We start from the raw sequence: 22,311 nt of genomic DNA on the forward strand, positions 1-22,311 counted from the left end.
ACACACCACAGGTTGTATTTCAGTAATATTACCAGTGAGAAATAGTTACACATACTCCACAGGTTGTATTTCAGCAATATTACCAGTGAGAAATAGTAAAGACATACTCCACAGGTTGTATTTCAGCAATATTACCAGTGAGAAATAGTAAAGACATATACCACAGGTTGTATTTCAGTAATATTACTAGTGAGAAATAAACACACACCACAGGTTGTATTTCAGCAATATTACCAGTGACAAATAGTAAACACATATACCACAGGTTGTATTTCAACAATATTACCAGTGAGAATTAGTAAACACATATACCACAGGTTGTATTTCAGTAATGATACCAGTGAGAAATAAACACACACCACAGGTTGTATTTCAGTAATATTACCAGTGAGAAATAACAAACACATACACCACAGGTTGTATTTCAGTAATATTACCAGTGAGAAATAGCAAACACTGCAGCTAGTATAAGTACATCTTTATTATTTTTATAATCGGGAAACTACCCAATAAAAAAGAAAAATTACAATTTGATGCATTTCATTTAATTAAACAAATATATACACAAGAGCAACTGAAACAACAAGTCAATACTTTTTGACACAATTCATTCAGACTTGGATACAACTTTGTGTGAATGTTTTCGATTTATTTATTACATGCAATTAACATTAACAAGTTTTTTAAGTTTGAATAAAAATTGAAATAATTATTATATTTACATGGACTTATTGTGGACGGCATATTATAAACACATTCTCCAGCACAAAACCCTAATCTTGAATTTATTTGCAGTCATGTTTTGATCTAATATTAACTTTAGAAAATATGTTGTACCATATTTCAGTTCATGGTGTAGTGAGGGTGAAAAACACTGCACAATGCAGGAGTTGACTTTAAAATAAAGTAGGGCAGGTTTGAGAATAAATGAACAAATATACTTGTTTACGAGAATCACAACATTAATTCATTATTGGTTTTATTAAATATTATGAATGGGTTAGAAAAAAATGATAAAAGAAATTTTTGGCCGTAACTTATGACATTTGGCAATTAGACGAATTCCAATATTGTTTATGTGTACTACTGATATGTGGTTGCACTTGACTTTCTAGACTGTCACATTTATGAAAATTGAAATACTAGTCTAATTAAGGCATATCAGGGAATACTTGCTCAATCTGCCCAAAATTAGGGAGTTTTGAAAATTCTTTAATATTACAAAATAACTAATGCAAGAAATCAACACATTACAGAATAGAACACTGGATAACCATTGGAATATATCATGTTGAACAGTCAGTTTCAACCTATTATACCATCTATTGATGTTAGGTAATTTAGATGCTGGATAAGGCACGATCAAATCACCATGAATATGAACAGGTGAAAAAAATTATGAAATCAAAGTTTACACATGATTGGCAAGATGTTTGAGTAACCAAAATTATGGAAATCACAATTCGCGTAATTTTCGTACAGTGTATTAGGCTTGCTTACAGGAAACTTAATCTCCTACCTCATCTAGAAAATAACGTGCAACCACACATATATCAATGAATAACAACTTAAATACTAGAGACACATTATGTCTTTATAACTCTAGTTCCCTTTGAGGATTTCACCGTACTCAATCAAACTGTTCTATTGTAAAGAATTGTGGCTATTTGTTTGTGGCAAAGTCCCATGAGTACCGGTAACAGCCAAACATTAATTTTCTGTGAAAATAGATAGAACAATTTTGCTGAACGTGACACTATCTTAAAGTCTTATTAGCAGCTGACATGTTCACATCGATTATGGCACAATTATACACATATGGAAGACCAGACATTTGGATGACATACATTATTTTGCTGACGTACCAGTGCTTGATAAATAATTACATTTTGGCAGAATGTAAAACATGAAAATATGTATTGGCGATCTAACTTGTGTGTGCGTAGTTGGCATCCCTGGACCAGCATCAATTGCTACTCAGCAGTGCTCTATAAAGCTACCTAGACTAGCATCAATTGGTACCCAGTAGTGCTTTATAAAGCTCCTTAGACTGGCAAAAATTGGTACCCAGTAGTGCTTTATAAAGTTCTCTAGACTGGCATCAATTGGTACCCAGTAGTGCTTTATAAAGCTCCCTAGACTGGTATCAATTGGTACCCAGTAGTGCTCTATAAAGCTACCTAGACTAGCATCAATTGGTACCCAGTAGTGCTTTATAAAGCTCCTTAGACTGGCAAAAATTGGTACCCAGTAGTGCTTTATAAAGTTCTCTAGACTGGCATCAATTGGTACCCAGTAGTGCTTTATAAAGCTCCCTAGACTGGTATCAATTGGTACCCAGTAGTGCTCTATAAAGCTCCCTAGACTGGCATCAATTGGTACCCAGTAGTGCTTTATAAAGCTCCCTAGACTGGCATCAATTGGTACCCAGTAGTGCTTTATAAAGCTCTCTAGACTGGCATCAATTGGTACCCAGTAGTGCTCTATAAAGCTCTCTAGACTGGCATCAATTGGTACCCAGTAGTGCTTTATAAAGCTCCCTAGACTGGTATCAATTGGTACCCAGTAGTGCTCTATAAAGCTCCCTAGACTGGCATCAATTGCTACCCAGTAGTGCTTTATAAAGCTCTCTAGACTGGCATCAATTGGTACCCAGTAGTGCTCTATAAAGCTCCCTAGACTGGCATCAATTGGTACTCAGTAGTGCTTTATAAAGCTCTCAAGACTGACATCAATTGCTACTCAGTAGTGCTCTATAAAGCTCCCTAGACTGGCATCAATTGCTACTCAGTAGTGCTTTGTAAAGCTCCCTAGACTGGCATTAATTGGTACCCAGTAGTGCTTTATAAAGCTCCCTAGACTAGCATCAATTGCTACCCAGTAGTGCTCTATAAAGCTCTCTAGACTGGCATCAATTGGTACTCAGTAGTGCTTTATAAAGCTCCCTAGACTGGCATCAATTGCTACTCAGTAGTGTCCTATAAAGCTCCCTAGACTGGCATCAATTGCTACTCAGTAGTGCTCTATAAAGCTCCCTAGACTGGCATCAATTGCTACTCAGTAGTGCTCTATAAAGCTTACTAGACTGGCATCAATTGGTACCCAGAAGTGCTTTATAAAGCTCCCTAGACTGGCATTAATTGGTACCCAGTAGTGCTTTATAAAGCTCTCTAGACTGGCATCAATTGGTACCCAGTAGTGCTTAATAAAGCTCTCTGGACTGGCATCAATTGCTACTCAGTAGTGCTTTATAAAGCTTCCTAGACTGGCATGATAAGAGTACTTGTAACTAAAATCATTATTTGGCAATTATCATTTCTGATGACAGATTGATATGTGATTTCATCGAAACGATAGCTTGGCATGATCCCCAGCATGTAACAGGCATCTATATGCGCCACATGTAATGTAAGCTATAGTAAAACAATGGGTGGAATTATACAATATGGTAAACATGGATGGAAAGATCTAAAAAACTCATATATATATCCTTGGAGCTAAATTGGTTACAACTATGTTGAAAAATACGATTGAAAAACTGTACAAGAAATATATAACATGGGAGAAAACTACAACATGAAAAAAATCTAGATATCAGATAACATAGATCTGGTTTTACGACACTGCATGAGTGTTGGCTAAGCATTTTGGGTGTAGCAGCTTTCACATAGTTGATATTAAGATGCAATGTTTAAATACATTATAAGTGTCTGCATTGAGTAGTTTGGCAATCCATTTTTTATTTGGATGTAAGGAAGACAGTATCTCCATTTCCTTTGCTAACTTGGCCTTTGCCTCGCTTTCTTCTGAGCTTCACCTATAATAAAAATAAATTGAATTAATACGGTAACATCTCTCAGTTCATTTATAATGAAATATGGGCTACTGGCATTAAATCATAACATGAACAAATCTGTACAATTATATCCATAGATTTTGGGTGTATGTAAAATTGACAAATTGAATGAACCCCCCTAGGTGATCACTATCACTATAATAATAATAATAATCATAATAATAATAATATGAAGGCATCCAATCACTAGCTTAATAACTGATATAATGTAAATTATTTATAACTGACCTGTAGTTGTAGTTTATTAAGGAAAAACAGTTCTTTCCATCCCACATCTTGAGCCAATGATCTGACTTCCTCTGTTACAGTATCACAGTTGTCTTCATAGATGCGTTCCCATAATGCATCAGAATTACAAACCTAGAGTACAAAACAAAAGCATTATAACCGTTATGTATCCTGCCAGTAAATAACAAATAGCAATGGGGAATGGGGATTGGATACAACTTACACTGGCTGTTTACCACACCAGGGATTATCTTGCAAACACTGGGGTATGTAAAACTTGTATAATAAAATTTTTATAGCAATCTCAAGAACATAGTTGTCTCTTTTATTATAAACAAACAAACAAACAGCATGTGGAAAAGCAAGACAACAAAATTCAAAATGGTTACCAGTCAGTCCCATTCAATTGAAGCATGAAAATAAATAACACAGTATGTGCTGCAATACTAGTGGGTTTGATTATAATTAGCCTAGTCATCTTTTTATGTCAAAATCTGTTGAAAGAGTGTCTGAGAAATAAAAAAACAAAATATCTACCACTAATCAGTCATTTTGAATTTATTCATGAATCAAAACAATGAGTATAAGTAACGAAACTGTTGATTACATTTCGTCAGATCGAAAATGGCTGATTGGTTAAATTTAATCAAAACCAAATAAACTGCCTTGTTTGTGTATCATAATGTCTTGCGTTTGTACCAAATTGCATTCAAGAGAAATGACTGGGAAATGTAAGGTAGATATTTCAAATTAATTAAAAAATTAAGATTAGGCTTTTAAACAATAAGCTAATATAGCCATACTAATGAACTTTATAATACCAATCGAAAATTCTAGAAATAAACTTGATTGTACATTGTTTTGGATTTTGGGCTAAAATGAGTCAGTAATTGTAAGTAATTGAAGCATACTTGCCTCCCTGAAGGTTTTACATGTCTGTGCCAATGAAGCTACATCTTCCAACTCCAGATAGGAAGCCATTAATATCTGTATAGGCTTAGGCATTCTGACAATGTAATCTATGTTGCCTTGACAAAGGTTCTTGGCATATTCACACCACGATTCACTGAAAATACGTTTTATTTCAGCTGTAAGACAAATAAAGCTTGTATTATATATCATATATGATTAAGTCTCATTGAGCAAGATATGTGTAGAGTGGTCAAAATTAAGACCTGTCCACCTGTCCCAGACAGGCAGAGTTTAACTGAGACAGGTAAATGCCTGGCTATCCCTGTGAACTGGTGAATAAAGATGTAAAGTTTCCACTAGCTTACCTAAGTTGCTAATGTCCAAATAAGTTTACAAGACTTATGAAATGATGAGCCAAAAATTAAAATGTTTTTTCAAACAAGTCATTTGAAATGACATTCTATTGCAAGCATGAAATACAGCATGACTATCAAGGTTATATCTATAATAATGGCCAAAATATACGAGATATGGTTCTGAGGAATTGCCATCATTTAAACAAGATTGTCATAAGTCAGCTATTTTGGATTTGATGGTGACAAAAATGCTCAAGCATTTGTCCGATATGATGACTGATATATATGTATACGTGTAGTTTTAACTTGATCAGTCCAGGCATGTGTGAGATATGGCTGAATACGGATGTGTATGCATGCACGCACAGAGATCAATCCATAAGTCCACTTTTTCGGACTGAGTCCGAAGTGGAACTAATAGTATGTCATAATTTATTTCACTAGGAACAAGTACATCATCAATTAGCGCAGGTACTCCAACCAATGCAATGGACAGGCAACTTTAATTCTTAATTTAAATCTCTTCTATACATCAACACAGATAAAACTTTACAGATACATTAAAGGCAAATGCCTTGGTGCCCTCAAATTATCAGATTTGACCTTGAAAATAGGTGCCCCTAGCTCTTATTTCCAACGTCTAAGCTCTGCATGCAGACATGTATATACACATGTACAGCGTACAGAGTTCACTTGAACCTTTTGTACACGTAGCACACATAACTCACCGACATGTCAATGTCCTGACCTTTTGTACACGTAGCACACATAACTCACCGACATGTCAATGTCCTGACCTTTTGTACACGTAGCACACATAACTCACCGACATGTCAATGTCCTGACCTTTTGTACACGTAGCACACATAACTCACCGACATGTCAATGTCCTGACCTTTTGTACACGTAGCACACATAACTCACCGACATGTCAATGTCCTGACCTTTTGTACACATAGCACACATAACACACCGACATGTCAATGTCCTGACCTTTTGTACACGTAGCACACATAACTCACCGACATGTCAATGTCCTGACCTTTTGTACACGTAGCACACATAACTCACCGACATGTCAATGTCCTAACCTTTTGTACACGTAGCACACATAACTCACCGACATGTCAATGTCCTGACCTTTTGTACACGTAGCACACATAACTCACCGACATGTCAATGTCCTGACCTTTTGTACACGTAGCACACATAACTCACCGACATGTCAATGTCCTGACCTTTTGTACACGTAGCACACATAACACACCGACATGTCAATGTCCTGACCTTTTGTACACGTAGCACACATAACTCACCGACATGTCAATGTCCTGACCTTTTGTACAGGTAGCACACATAACTCACCGACATGTCAATGTCCTGACCTTTTGTACACGTAGCACACATAACTCACCGACATGTCAATGTCCTGACCTTTTGTACACGTAGCACACATAACTCACCGACATGTCAATGTCCTGACCTTTTGTACACGTAGCACACATAACACACCGACATGTCAATGTCCTGACCTTTTGTACACGTAGCACACATAACTCACAGACATGTCAATGTCCTGACCTTTTGTACACGTAGCACACATAACTCACCGACATGTCAATGTCCTGACCTTTTGTACACGTAGCACACATAACACACCGACATGTCAATGTATTGACCTTTTGTACACGTAGCACACATAACTCACCGACATGTCAATGTCCTGACCTTTTGTACACGTAGCACACATAACTCACCGACATGTCAATGTCCTGACCTTTTGTACACGTAGCACACATAACTCACCGACATGTCAATGTCCTGACCTTTTGTACACGTAGCACACATAACTCACCGACATGTCAATGTCCTGACCTTTTGTACACGTAGCACACATAACTCACCGACATGTCAATGTCCTGACCTTTTGTACACGTAGCACACATAACACACCGACATGTCAATGTCCTGACCTTTTGTACACGTAGCACACATAACTCACCGACATGTCAATGTCCTGACCTTTTGTACACGTAGCACACATAACTCACCGACATGTCAATGTCCTGACCTTTTGTACACGTAGCACACATAACTCACCGACATGTCAATGTCCTGACCTTTTGTACACGTAGCACACATAACTCACCGACATGTCAATGTCCTGACCTTTTGTACACGTAGCACACATAACTCAGAGACATGTCAATGTCCTGACCTTTTGTACACGTAGCACGCATAACTCACCGACATGTCAATGTCCTGACCTTTTGTACACGTAGCACACATAACTCACCGACATGTCAATGTCCTGACCTTTTGTACACGTAGCACACATAACTCACCGACATGTCAATGTCCTGACCTTTTGTACACGTAGCACACATAACTCACCGACATGTCAATGTCCTGACCTTCTGTACATGTAGCACACATAACTCACCGACATGTCAATGTCCTGACTTCATTAATTCACTACAACTAGGTCAGTTATTCAACATGCTTTTTTTTTGTATTAATGTTTACCAAACAACAACATTGTACTGTGTGTATGTATACACTGCCTTGAGAGTTAACAACAAGTCATATGATACTATTAGATTGTACTGTGTGTATGTACACACTGCCTTGAGAGTTAACAACAAGTCATATGATACTATTAGATTGTAATTACAATAATGATTTCCATCTGCAACGATAAATTATAATAATAAATATATATTTATAGATCTGTGTCTTATTCTTCATTGTATATATATAATACGTATGTACATTAGAAAAAGAACCCCTACTGAGAAAACTGGCTACTTAATCACATGACTGCAAATGTACTTGATTTTGTCAAACCATTCACACCTTCACTGCAAGATATGGCATAGTAGTCAACTAGTGGAAACAGTATTGTTTTAACAATATGTATAGCATGTACAACCAGGAACTGCAATTTTGAAAGAAATGGTTTTAAATAACTGCAAATTGATCGTTTCTGTGAACGAATACAGTCACGTGATCTTGGCTATTGAGCCTGAAAACAACACCTCCTTCAATGTTCTGATCAAAACTACTGTAATTGCTTCTAACATTGTTTCATTTTGTTTCCCACCTATCAGATTACACAATGCCCATGCTATAATCAACATACAGATTTTAATGTGAACGTTCTCATTTGAAATGAACATTCTAATCAATAATACATGTACCTTATTCTATTAATGTATTATTTACCCATTAATCTAAACTTTAATTGCAGCCATGTTATAAACTAGTTATAGAATGACAATGGCTTTGTCGTCACTCTACTATCATTCTCAAAGCCTTGTATATTGGGAAGAAATGTGTTATTGGATATTGGATTTTTGCAGAGGATTGTGGGATAGAAAATTGAACTGTAGAGGGTGTTTGTGGGGGGGGGGGGCTAACATCTTTTCTATATAGCCCAATGTTAAAATTAGCTTTTTACCTCTCCTGTTTTCAAGTAAGCATTATATTGCTGGACTTTCCAATAATTTGAGTAAAGTATATATGATCTGTATATCACAAATCATCATTTTGATGGGTTCGATTTGATCACAGTTTATTTGCAGATAATAGCAGAATTAATAAGTCACAAAATAGCTGACAGAATATCAGTAAATCAGACCTTACTTTCTAAGGCGAGTAATCACTCCACTTGCCTTTCACTCACATGATCAAATCTAGTAAAGCTAATTATTATAGAATAGCTCCCCTACTCACTCACATTGCTGTGTTCAGGAGAGCCATTTTTACAAGGCAAGGCCTGAGTAAATATGCATTCAAGTGTTTTGCTATGCCAGCCCTGCATTAACCATTCTTTTCAAAGTGTATAACTAAAATCTGTGTATCAATGCACAACCAAGCTATTCATTCATTGAAAAAAACATTTGGAAGTGGTTGTACTTCTCTGCAATGGCGCCACAATACACTCATGACCACATTTATCATGTCCTGTCAAATAATACAATATATCTGAATTTCATTATTTACATAAATTTGTTTTCCAGTAAACGTCATATTTTCCAATACTGTAAAATAGTTTATTTTCACTTGGAATTAATTTTCGCTTAAGGAATGATTCAGCTCGTCAAAAATCAGTGAAAATAAATTGCATACAAAACAGCCAAAATGTCTTTTTAGTAAAAATTAATTCCAGCTGAAATAAAGTATTTTACAGTAGATAGTAACTAAAAACAATAGAACTGAAAACAGTATTCAAAATTTAGAGAGAACAAATTAGTCTGTCAGCTATTTTGGTTCAAAGTTGACTGGAGAGATAAATCACATGACAGTTTTAGCAAATCAAACACTATTGGTAAGTGGATCTGAATAATGATTTCAATTTGTTGCATATTTGAGTTGTCCATACTTTAATCTCATGCATAAACCTGACTGTAAGATATAAACATGGAAATTCATGAAAGCTCTTCAGCTAAATCAAGACAGTTAGATACATGTATCATGAGATATTATAGTTACTGGTACTACACATAATGTGATAGTTATACAAGCCATGCATGGCACAGTCCGTTAGTTATCAAATTTAAGATATATAGTTTTGTTTACAGTAATATAGCTGGAATATAATCATGTCAGGAATATGATTTTTTTAACATTAAAATGATTGACATTTGTATCTGATCGTCAATGTCAATGTCCTGACCTTTTGTACACGTAGCACACATAACTCACCGACATGTCAATGTCCTGACCTTTTGTACACGTAGCACACATAACTCACCGACATGTCAATGTCCTGACCTTTTGTACACGTAGCACACATAACTCACCGACATGTCAATGTCCTGACCTTTTGTACACGTAGCACACATAACTCACCGACATGTCAATGTCCTGACCTTTTGTACACGTAGCACGCATAACTCACCGACATGTCAATGTCCTGACCTTTTGTACACGTAGCACACATAACTCACCGACATGTCAATGTCCTGACCTTTTGTACACGTAGCACACATAACTCACCGACATGTCAATGTCCTGACCTTTTGTACACGTAGCACACATAACTCACCGACATGTCAATGTCCTGACCTTCTGTACATGTAGCACACATAACTCACCGACATGTCAATGTCCTGACTTCATTAATTCACTACAACTAGGTCAGTTATTCAACATGCTTTTTTTTTGTATTAATGTTTACCAAACAACAACATTGTACTGTGTGTATGTATACACTGCCTTGAGAGTTAACAACAAGTCATATGATACTATTAGATTGTACTGTGTGTATGTACACACTGCCTTGAGAGTTAACAACAAATCATATGATACTATTAGATTGTAATTACCAACAAGTCATATGATACTATTAGATTGTACTGTGTGTATGTACACACTGCCTTGAGAGTTAACAACAAATCATATGATACTATTAGATTGTAATTACAATAATGATTTCCATCTGCAACGATAAATTATAATAATAAATATATATTTATAGATCTGTGTCTTATTCTTCATTGTATATATATAATACGTATGTACATTAGAAAAAGAACCCCTACTGAGAAAACTGGCTACTTAATCACATGACTGCAAATGTACTTGATTTTGTCAAACCATTCACACCTTCACTGCAAGATATGGCATAGTAGTCAACTAGTGGAAACAGTATTGTTTTAACAATATGTATAGCATGTACAACCAGGAACTGCAATTTTGAAAGAAATGGTTTTAAATAACTGCAAATTGATCGTTTCTGTGAACGAATACAGTCACGTGATCTTGGCTATTGAGCCTGAAAACAACACCTCCTTCAATGTTCTGATCAAAACTACTGTAATTGCTTCTAACATTGTTTCATTTTGTTTCCCACCTATCAGATTACACAATGCCCATGCTATAATCAACATACAGATTTTAATGTGAACGTTCTCATTTGAAATGAACATTCTAATCAATAATACATGTACCTTATTCTATTAATGTATTATTTACCCATTAATCTAAACTTTAATTGCAGCCATGTTATAAACTAGTTATAGAATGACAATGGCTTTGTCGTCACTCTACTATCATTCTCAAAGCCTTGTATATTGGGAAGAAATGTGTTATTGGATATTGGATTTTTGCAGAGGATTGTGGGATAGAAAATTGAACTGTAGAGGGTGTTTGTGGGGGGGGGGGGGGCTAACATCTTTTCTATATAGCCCAATGTTAAAATTAGCTTTTTACCTCTCCTGTTTTCAAGTAAGCATTATATTGCTGGACTTTCCAATAATTTGAGTAAAGTATATATGATCTGTATATCACAAATCATCATTTTGATGGGTTCGATTTGATCACAGTTTATTTGCAGATAATAGCAGAATTAATAAGTCACAAAATAGCTGACAGAATATCAGTAAATCAGACCTTACTTTCTAAGGCGAGTAATCACTCCACTTGCCTTTCACTCACATGATCAAATCTAGTAAAGCTAATTATTATAGAATAGCTCCCCTACTCACTCACATTGCTGTGTTCAGGAGAGCCATTTTTACAAGGCAAGGCCTGAGTAAATATGCATTCAAGTGTTTTGCTATGCCAGCCCTGCATTAACCATTCTTTTCAAAGTGTATAACTAAAATCTGTGTATCAATGCACAACCAAGCTATTCATTCATTGAAAAAAACATTTGGAAGTGGTTGTACTTCTCTGCAATGGCGCCACAATACACTCATGACCACATTTATCATGTCCTGTCAAATAATACAATATATCTGAATTTCATTATTTACATAAATTTGTTTTCCAGTAAACGTCATATTTTCCAATACTGTAAAATAGTTTATTTTCACTTGGAATTAATTTTCGCTTAAGGAATGATTCAGCTCGTCAAAAATCAGTGAAAATAAATTGCATACAAAACAGCCAAAATGTCTTTTTAGTAAAAATTAATTCCAGCTGAAATAAAGTATTTTACAGTAGATAGTAACTAAAAACAATAGAACTGAAAACAGTATTCAAAATTTAGAGAGAACAAATTAGTCTGTCAGCTATTTTGGTTCAAAGTTGACTGGAGAGATAAATCACATGACAGTTTTAGCAAATCAAACACTATTGGTAAGTGGATCTGAATAATGATTTCAATTTGTTGCATATTTGAGTTGTCCATACTTTAATCTCATGCATAAACCTGACTGTAAGATATAAACATGGAAATTCATGAAAGCTCTTCAGCTAAATCAAGACAGTTAGATACATGTATCATGAGATATTATAGTTACTGGTACTACACATAATGTGATAGTTATACAAGCCATGCATGGCACAGTCCGTTAGTTATCAAATTTAAGATATATAGTTTTGTTTACAGTAATATAGCTGGAATATAATCATGTCAGGAATATGATTTTTTTAACATTAAAATGATTGACATTTGTATCTGATCGTCAAACAAGTACTTGTCCATATTGAGAGATATTGTTCTGGAACAGCATTAAAAATCAGCCATTTTGAATACATGTATATATATATAACATGATGTATAACGAATATATAAAATTTAAATATAATAAGTCAAAGCATTTAAGAGATATGGCTCTAGAAGCCCAATCATTAAAACAAAATGGCCGCCAGTCAGCCATTTTGAATCCAATCTGAAAAATAAAATGACGAGCATCAGGAACCTGTAATGTCTAATGTATGTACCAAGTTTGAACGAAATCCTCCCATAAATGCTTGATATTTGATGATTTTTTAGCACAAAAATGACCACCATTCGGCCATTTTGAATAGGATAGTCAAACCAATATATCTGTTTATCTATGACATGATGTATAATGAATATTTAGAATTTGAAAATATTATCAGTCAAAACAATTCGGAGATATAGGTCTAGAAGCCCATTCATTGAAACGAAATGGCCGCCAGACAGCCATTTTGAATCCGATCTGAGATATTAATGATGTACATCATAAACCTGTAATGTCTAATATATGTACCAAGTTTGAACAAAATCCATCCATAAATGCCAGAAATGCTTGATATTTGATGATTTTTTAGCACAAAAAAGGCCACCATTTGGCCATTTTGAATAGGATCATCAAACCAATATATCTGTCTATCTATAACATGATGTATAATGAATGTTTAAAATTTGAACATAATCAGTGAAAGCAAGTCAGAGATACAGTGTATGGCACGAGAACCACATTCATTAATACAAAATTTTGAATCTTATCTGAAAAACAAAATTATTTGCATCAAGGTCCCATAATGTGTAATGTATATACCAAGTTTAAACAAAAACCATCTGTAAACAGCCGAGAAATGGTTGATTTTTAGGATTTTTTAGTACAAAAATGGCTGCCATTCGGCCATCTTGAATCAGATCGTAAAACAATATGATGTGCATCAAGGTCCTATAATGTCTAATGTATATACCAAGTTGAACAAAATTCATCTGTAAACAGCTGACAAATGCTTGATTTTGATGATTTTTAGCACAAAAATTGCCGCCATTCGGCCATCTTAAATCAGATCGTGAAATAAATTGACGTGCATATGTATAATATCATGTATGATGTAGGTGTGAAGTTTGATTGTGATTGGTCCAGGCATTACACACGCACGCACGGAGGTCAAAACATAGGTCCCCGTTTTCGGACTGCGTTCGAACGGGAACTAAAAATATTTTCAGTTTCAATGGTAGTGGAAACATACTATTGTAATCAACAATAATAATAGTGCAGCTATATAGCCATGTGTAATACTATTACTGGGTATACCATGTACATGACATTAATGAAGATTTCAGACATTCAACCTAATAGGAGCAACAAATGTATCGAAATTTCTTAAAAGTTTCATATAATTATTGATTTGGACACATGTCACTAACTTTAAATTTTTTTCCCCACTCTGAAATATTTGCCTAAAAAGAAACAAAAATGGTCACTTTTAGATTAAATTAATTTGTAGAGAGGACCACTATGTAAATTTTCAGAGCAACAAGTTTACATATCTACAGGTATCTAACTATAATACATTGTTAACTGTAACAATACCTCAGACTACAGTTATCTTGACCTTGCAAACACCAATTATATTACTTTTATTATGTACTTTCACTGTGATAACAATGCAACCTGACACATAATACAATAGCTATTGTATTACCATTTCACGTATCAACATTTATTGCCTGCAGACGTGATCCAATCTGAGGAATCACATCGCTATTCAAATATTACAGACAAAATGACAAGACTAAATTGAAAGTTTGCATTCTACACTAATCCATAAAATCTCGTATTTAAAATCTGAACAAACTATGGTGTATACTATTGAAAGCATAAAATGAATGGTAGTCTAAATTGAAGACCATGTGCATTGCATTATGGTAAGGTTGCTACCAAACAAATACTAGTAACATGCTGGAACAGTGCCAAAGATGTACAGAATCTCTTAAATAACATGCTACTATGAACTGTGCAGGTGCCTAGGGAGAACATAGTGATTTGAAACAGTAGATTATTGGGTCATCAACAGAAAATAGGGAGAACATAGTGATTTGAAACAGTAGATTATTGGGTCATCAACAGAAAATAGGGAGAACATAGTGATTTGAAACAGTAGACTATTGGGTCATCAACAGAAAACAATAGATAGTCAAAAGAAAAAGTCAGATAGAAAACAACAATAAAACCTATACATTGAAATTCTGCCATGCAGTCTCACATTAGCTTAAATTGATACAAGACATTCTATACTAGTTCTATACACAAGGGTTTGAAAATCTGCAAAATTATGCACTAAACAGGGCTGGCAACTTTTTAAAGTTCTACCTGTTCTACCAAAAGTTCACCAGCATTACAGTTTCCTAATTCATAATTGTTATTTAGTATGTACATGTCAGCATGGCATCCACTGATTCAACTTGAAGAATTGGATTTAAACATATGCACATTAACATACACTTGAGACATGATAACAATTATCTCATCTCTCCCTTTTGTATGCTTACTACAACAGACAAGGCACTGCAGTTAATTGATTGGCTAATATTGACCATAATCAGCATTCTAGATCACATGACATGCCACGCTCAATCACACGAACCATGGTACATCACATGACTATATTACACTCACCCTGAAGTGTATCATCGTATATGAAATCTTCCAGTGTCTCTCGGAGTTCACCTGGGGCAACTTTCTTGGCATCATTACGAAGTGAAATTCTCCACCAGCGATGTATCACCTGATAACAAAAGTATAATAATTAATTTAGTCAACTTGATCAGGCTTATCATCGTACATCAATGCATGTTGCCCGAATGGGGACTGATAAGTTAAAAATTAGGCAGGTGGTCTTTATATAGAGGTGGTCACTAACACAGGTTTTACTGAATATACAGAACTTATTTGTTGCTAAACTGCTACACAAAGATATTCAATTGCTTTGTTTGCCAAGCTTAGTTGACATAGCAATATAATGTAGTGTTGAAGAATGTGTGTGAGGCATGCTTTAGGTGAAGTGATCAGTTGGGTAGACAGACATGGCTCTTTATAGTGTATCGCTAAATTTAATATTGAATAAAGATAATATATAATTAAGGCACCATAAGAACATTGGTTTCTTTATTTGTTTGTGATGGATTCTTGTAAATTTATTTAGAGGATTGCCCTTGATGCAAGAACTAACTCATTAAATTTTGGTGCAGATATGGGTGCAGTTACTATAATTTTTCATTTATAACTCGAATAATTACAGGTAGATATGTATGAATTTTTCAGGAGAGGGTTGCCTTTAATGCAATGACCAATCCATTAAATGTTTTGTAGAGAAGTGAACCCAGTTACCATGGAAACAGTAATTTCATTTCTAAACGTTATAGTTTGATTCCTAGGGGAAAGAGCAATTTCAGGAATGATTTTTTGTTTACAACTTAGTCTATATCAATATACTATACTGTATTTTCTCACAAAATTTTCAGCAATTAAATATTGGTGGTGATATGAATCAAGTTGCCATGGAAACAGCAATTTTACGAATGATTGATTTATACTTGAAAAAGTTATTCATTGATTCAAGTTCTTAGTAAATTTTCAGAAGTACCAATTGATTATATTTTGCAAGAGATATGGATCTAGTTGCCAGCTTCCAATCAGTAAGAGGTTGGTTGGATCTTGTTGCCAGCTTCCAATCAGTAAGAGGTTGGTTGGATCTAGTTGACAGCTTCCAATCAGTAAGAGGTTGGTTGGATCTAGTTGCCAGCTTCCAATCAGTAAAAGGTTGGTTGGATCTTGTTGCCAGCTTCCAATCAGTAAGAGGTTGATTGGATCTTGTTGCCAGCTTCCAATCAGTAAGAGGTTGGTTGGATCTAGTTGCCAGCTTCCAATCAGTAAGAGGTTGGTTGGATTTTGTTGCCAGCTTCCAATCAGTAAGAGGTTGGTTGGATCTTGTTGCCAGCTTCCAATCAGTAAGAGGTTGGTTGGATCTAGTTGCCAGCTTCCAATCAGTAAGAGGTTGGTTGGATCTAGTTGCCAGCTTCCAATCAGTAAGAGGTTGGTTGGATCTTGTTGCCAGCTTCCAATCAGTAAGAGGTTGGTTGGATCTTGTTGCCAGCTTCCAATCAGTAAGAGGTTGGTTGGATCTTGTTGCCAGCTTCCAATCAGTAAAAGGTTGGTTGGATCTTGTTGCCAGCTTCCAATCAGTAAGAGGTTGGTTGGATCTTGTTGCCAGCTTCCAATCAGTAAGAGGTTGGTTGGATCTTGTTGCCAGCTTCCAATCAGTAAGAGGTTGGTTGGATCTAGTTGCCAGCTTCCAATCAGTAAGAGGTTGGTTGGATCTAGTTGCCAGCTTCCAATCAGTAAGAGGTTGGTTGGATCTTGTTGCCAGCTTCCAATCAGTAAGAGGTTGGTTGGATCTTGTTGCCAGCTTCCAATCAGTAAGAGGTTGGTTGGATCTTGTTGCCAGCTTCCAATCAGTAAGAGGTTGGTTGGATCTAGTTGCCAGCTTCCAATCAGTAAGAGGTTGGTTGGATCTTGTTGCCAGCTTCCAATCAGTAAGAGGTTGGTTGGATCTTGTTGCCAGCTTCCAATCACTAAGAGGTTGGTTGGATCTTGTTGCCAGCTTCCAATCAGTAAGAGGTTGGTTGGATCTTGTTGCCAGCTTCCAATCAGTAAGAGGTTGGTTGGATCTTGTTGCCAGCTTCCAATCAGTAAGAGGTTGGTTGGATCTAGTTGCCAGCTTCCAATCAGTAAGAGGTTGGTTGGATCTTGTTGCCAGCTTCCAATCAGTAAGAGGTTGGTTGGATCTTGTTGCCAGCTTCCAATCACTAAGAGGTTGGTTGGATCTTGTTGCCAGCTTCCAATCAGTAAGAGGTTGGTTGGATCTTGTTGCCAGCTTCCAATCAGTAAGAGGTTGGTTGGATCTTGTTGCCAGCTTCCAATCAGTAAGAGGTTGGTTGGATCTAGTTGCTAGCTTCCAATCAGTAAGAGGTTGGTTGGATCTTGTTGCCAAGAAAACAAACTTTTAAGTAGTTATTAAAACATAAACCAAGTCATTATATTTTAGGACATATTTGATTCCAGTTGCTATGGAGATCAGATAGCGTTAAACAAATCCATTCAAGACTCAATTTGGTCCTTTTAAAATTTTAAAAAATTAAATAAATTAGAAACTTATTATGTGAGTATAATACACATATATAATAAGCTTGGGTGAATGATATATAATTTGCATATATGACAAAGGTTTACACTCTCGGAGTGCCTTCTAGTTAATAAATATTTGTAGTGTAACATTTTTTGCATATTGTTTTTGTTCGTAATTATATAATGCTATATTATTATAATTATATTATACTCATAATATTATAATTATGTTTCATTTAACTATTTGCAACATACTTGATGGCATGATTACACATGAATTGCTATGCGATGTATGTTGTAGCATAATTCAAAAGCATTAATGACATTACTACCGGTGACACCTGAGCGGAGTGAGGCGACCACTCAGCGTAGTCACCATTTACCAATGGTTGGTTACAGTGAGTGTAAAGTAATAATATTATGACTGTTTCCCTGATAAGCATTACATGATATTTGCAATATTGCAATAATGTTTCTGTTTATATAAAAACTAGTGTTGGAACTCAATTAATGAAATGCAGCTAAATTAACTTAGAATAGAATATTGTTCTGGCAAACTTTGCCAGACAGACATTGGTTCTTGCCTAGTCTTGTTACTTTATGCGAGGCTTACATGCTTACTATTTGGACTCGCATTATAGTAATAATGATTCTCTGTGCTCATGTTTTCTAGTTACAGTATGAATAGATTTGGGAATGTTATATAGAAAATGGGTATTGGGAAGCATTAAAATAAGAAATGAGGAGGCCAATAAGGCTTAATGAAAATGAACTCGCCTACGACATCTGGTTCACATTCACTCTATAAAATATCTACATGACCATTGACAGAGGGGGATGTATGACCAAACGTGTAGCAAACCTCAGACCGAACATGCCCCACCCGTGCCTAGCTGACGCGTTGCAACAGTTTTAAAAGTAAAATGATAACATCATTGTACTATTGTAAACATATATGTAATGCGCATTGGGGAAATCAATCATAATATTATTACTTTACACTAACTGTAACCCCCATTGGTGACTATGCCGAGTAGTTGTTTCGGCCTTAACAGGTGTTACCCGTAGCAAACAAAAAATCACCTGGGAAACAACAAATTTCTGCAATTCACATTCATGCCATAAAAAATGTTATATGTAAAATATGTAAATAGTCCCTTATCGGTAACACCAATAATCAAAACATAGTCTAACTATTACAACCTTGTCCATCGAGATTCCAGGATGAATACAAACTACTGTAACTCACTGCCTGGGTGGTGGTATATACCGAGAAAAAGTGGCATTAGTGTAAATAACAAGAACAATAAGGTCATTATAATTACAAACAAAAAATTAATCATTTCTGAATTATACTACATGTACAGTATTAATCCCTGTATAATACAACTTTAATTGTATAACAACTCACAATTTATATATTAGCAATATATCTGAGCAAAGCCAACTTTTTGGCAGAAATAGGAAAAACCATTTATATTACATAATGAAATTAACATATTAAGGTACTGCACTATCTAAATAATGGATCTTGGAGAGTACTTATTTTACTAACAACTGGTTCTCCTGATCAGCAGTCTATCCATTCTCTATACAGATTCCTATGTTTAACAAATGTTTTATTCTAGTTCAATTTTAAACCGATATTTTGAAAATTATACAGTTTTATAAAGTTTAACTTGATTGACGTTTTATCTGATTGATAATGCTTCCAAGTTTTAAGATGATCAAATAAACATTGTTTGGGCATGAATGTCTTTTACCTCCATGGTTTGAGTTGTTGTATTTTCAACAGTAACAGATATTTTCCCCTTATATGCTAAAATTATAGTACACTTACTAAAATGATCAAACTTCAAATGCAAATATATAGTACATGTAAAGTTTACAAAATTATCTAGAATGATTTGGGATTTGTTGAAAATGAACGTAAATTTTGAAATGTGAAATTGCCCTGCATTATGCGAAGTGAATGAAAGTAGATCTGATTGGTCGTGGTGGTTGTATTATATACCATTAAATACTTGATTGTATAGTATCGTTGATCGTATACCGTTATTGTGAATTTCATGAAGGCATGATATGTTTTTTATTGAAATTCATAAAATATTTAAAAATATATTTATAATAATATTTAGCACATTTTCCATTCAGCGAAATAAGCAAAATCAATAAAACCCAGTGAATAATTAACCTTTTTAGAATTGTGATTGGTTGTTTTCAACCATTTTTTTAAATTTCTGAAACATTTATGAATATTTTATATAAAACACATTCGTATCTTCATGAAATTTACTGTAGTTTATTCAAAATAATCTTACCAAAAATAAATTAAGAAATACACAAATGAGAAAGAGAATAGCCCACAACCACCTAGATGACACTGCCATTACTCGATCCCATGAAGCAACGATCACTCTTGATTCTATTTTACCAATTTGACAGAAACTGCTGCATAAATATGCCCACTGTTGTTGATAATATTATTAAACCACAAAACAAGCAATCTGTAGATTCAAATCGCACACGAAAAACACTATTTAACCGTTATCGCTGTTACCGCTCAGACGAGTAGTTACTACTCCGATCCTGTACTGACCATTTCACGAGCACACCCCGAGGAAATTGGTTATACATCAATTAAAACTTTAGACAACTCGCTTATCATTCCGGCTATATGTTTATGAACATCGATTACATTAATGGTGACATGAAATTATGGGTGACAAGGTCTAGTTCAGTCACAAACGTGACGTGTTTCTATCGCTAAGGCCTCATATAATCGCGTCGCAACGCGTTACATGTCGTAAACTCCGTGTACTATTATAGTAAACAAACACAGACGGTCGGTTGCCAAGTGAATGTGCGAATGTCGCAGCTCAGTTGATTTAAGCAGTGAAGAATGTACTTTCACCCACCTCTTTTCGTGTGATAAGCAGCTGGTGGTAATCTTTTGAGGGTGAGGGGGCTTGTCCCGTTAGTTCCAGCAAAACCCCATCCTTGATCAACGACGCCATTTTTATTATTGCTGAAAATCAATGAATACAAGGCCCCTTAGACGCACCTAAATGAACAACAGCCTTTTTTTTTTTTAATTTGCTCAGTATTGTAATATGGCAATTTTTATCACTTTTAAGAAACATTTTTTTTAAATAATTCGAGATAAAAAATAAATAAATAAATAAATAAATAAATAAATAAATAAATAAATAAATAAATAAATAAATAAATAAATAAATAAATAAATAAATAAATAAATAAATAAATAAATAAATAAATAAATAAATAAATAAATAAATAAATAAATAAATAAATAAATAAATAAATAAATAAATAAATAAACAAATCAGTCATGGTATATAATTTTCTCGCCAATCAACGGCATAATCACCGTGTTCCGGCCATTTAAAATATAATTAACATGTTGTTTTTTTAAAAATAGGCAGAAACTTTGAATTCAACATGATTACATTTCGCGCGAAATGTATACAAATACATTTTTGACACTTTTTAAAACCCCAAAATCAGGACAACAAAAAGTACCCCATCATTCACAATATATGATATTTTCAGCCTATGTCACCAGACTACAATTTACATATAAGATACGGCTTAATATCTCTGCCATAAAATCTATGTTAAAAGCGTTATAATATACTGCCAAAATGACCACTATCCACTGAAATACAACCATCATTTTCTCGAAAATTAGACTGGTGACCCCTAAGTCAATAATCGCACGTTAGCGTGGGGTATTAATTGAAAATGAATATATTCTGGGTATTTGCATTTATGTGTAAGCTTTACCTAAGGACTGCCGCCCTTTAAGCCTTTCAAGTTGTTCACACGTGCTGGGGGAACGGAGCTAAAACTTAGGGTTAGAGCAGCTTCCAAGATTTCTTAGGACACGTGTTTTGAGTGGCTATATTTTGTCCATTTAGTTAGACACAATTGTGCAGCGTGTGTTTCTGCTTTTAATAATCATATAAAAAAATACTAGGTAGAGGGAAAAATTACAGAAATGAAAATTTTGACAAAACATATCGGAGTAAGAGGGCATATTATGAACAGCTTTCAATTTTCAACTTTCTAGAACTGATGTTTAATTTAAAATGCAATCGTTGACTGCACCAGTTTTTACGCCTTTTACACCTCCCATTAAATCGCCGTGAGAGGGCGTTGTTTTACACATATGCACACGTGTCTCATATCGTGGTTAAACACGCTAACAGCGCTCTGATTACAAACTATACGAATTCGCGTTTAAGTTGTGTTAAAATTAACTCCGACCCGGGTCGAAACCCGCGTTAGCTACACATGTGAATATCACATT

General features: G+C 34.9%; 1 protein-coding gene across 1 annotated transcript in view; it reads right to left on the minus strand.

The window, feature by feature from the left end:
- Positions 1 to 463: 463 nt before the first annotated feature.
- Positions 464 to 22,311, minus strand: part of LOC100367510 (F-box only protein 36-like) — a 141,134-nt gene continuing 119,286 nt past the window's right edge. The window contains exons 2-6 of the mRNA XM_085498645.1: positions 20,897 to 21,006; positions 15,471 to 15,579; positions 5,000 to 5,172; positions 4,085 to 4,216; positions 464 to 3,817 (exon numbers count right to left, since the gene is read on the minus strand). Coding sequence (XP_085354771.1) covers positions 3,740 to 3,817; positions 4,085 to 4,216; positions 5,000 to 5,172; positions 15,471 to 15,579; positions 20,897 to 20,995 — 591 coding nt within the window. The 5' untranslated portion in view covers positions 20,996 to 21,006 and the 3' untranslated portion in view covers positions 464 to 3,739. The remainder of the gene's footprint in view (positions 3,818 to 4,084; positions 4,217 to 4,999; positions 5,173 to 15,470; positions 15,580 to 20,896; positions 21,007 to 22,311) is intronic.

The sequence above is a fragment of the Saccoglossus kowalevskii genome, chromosome 1 (genome assembly GCF_978046115.1).
Source record: "Saccoglossus kowalevskii chromosome 1, keSacKowa6.1, whole genome shotgun sequence".
NCBI classification, from domain to species: domain Eukaryota; kingdom Metazoa; phylum Hemichordata; class Enteropneusta; family Harrimaniidae; genus Saccoglossus; species Saccoglossus kowalevskii.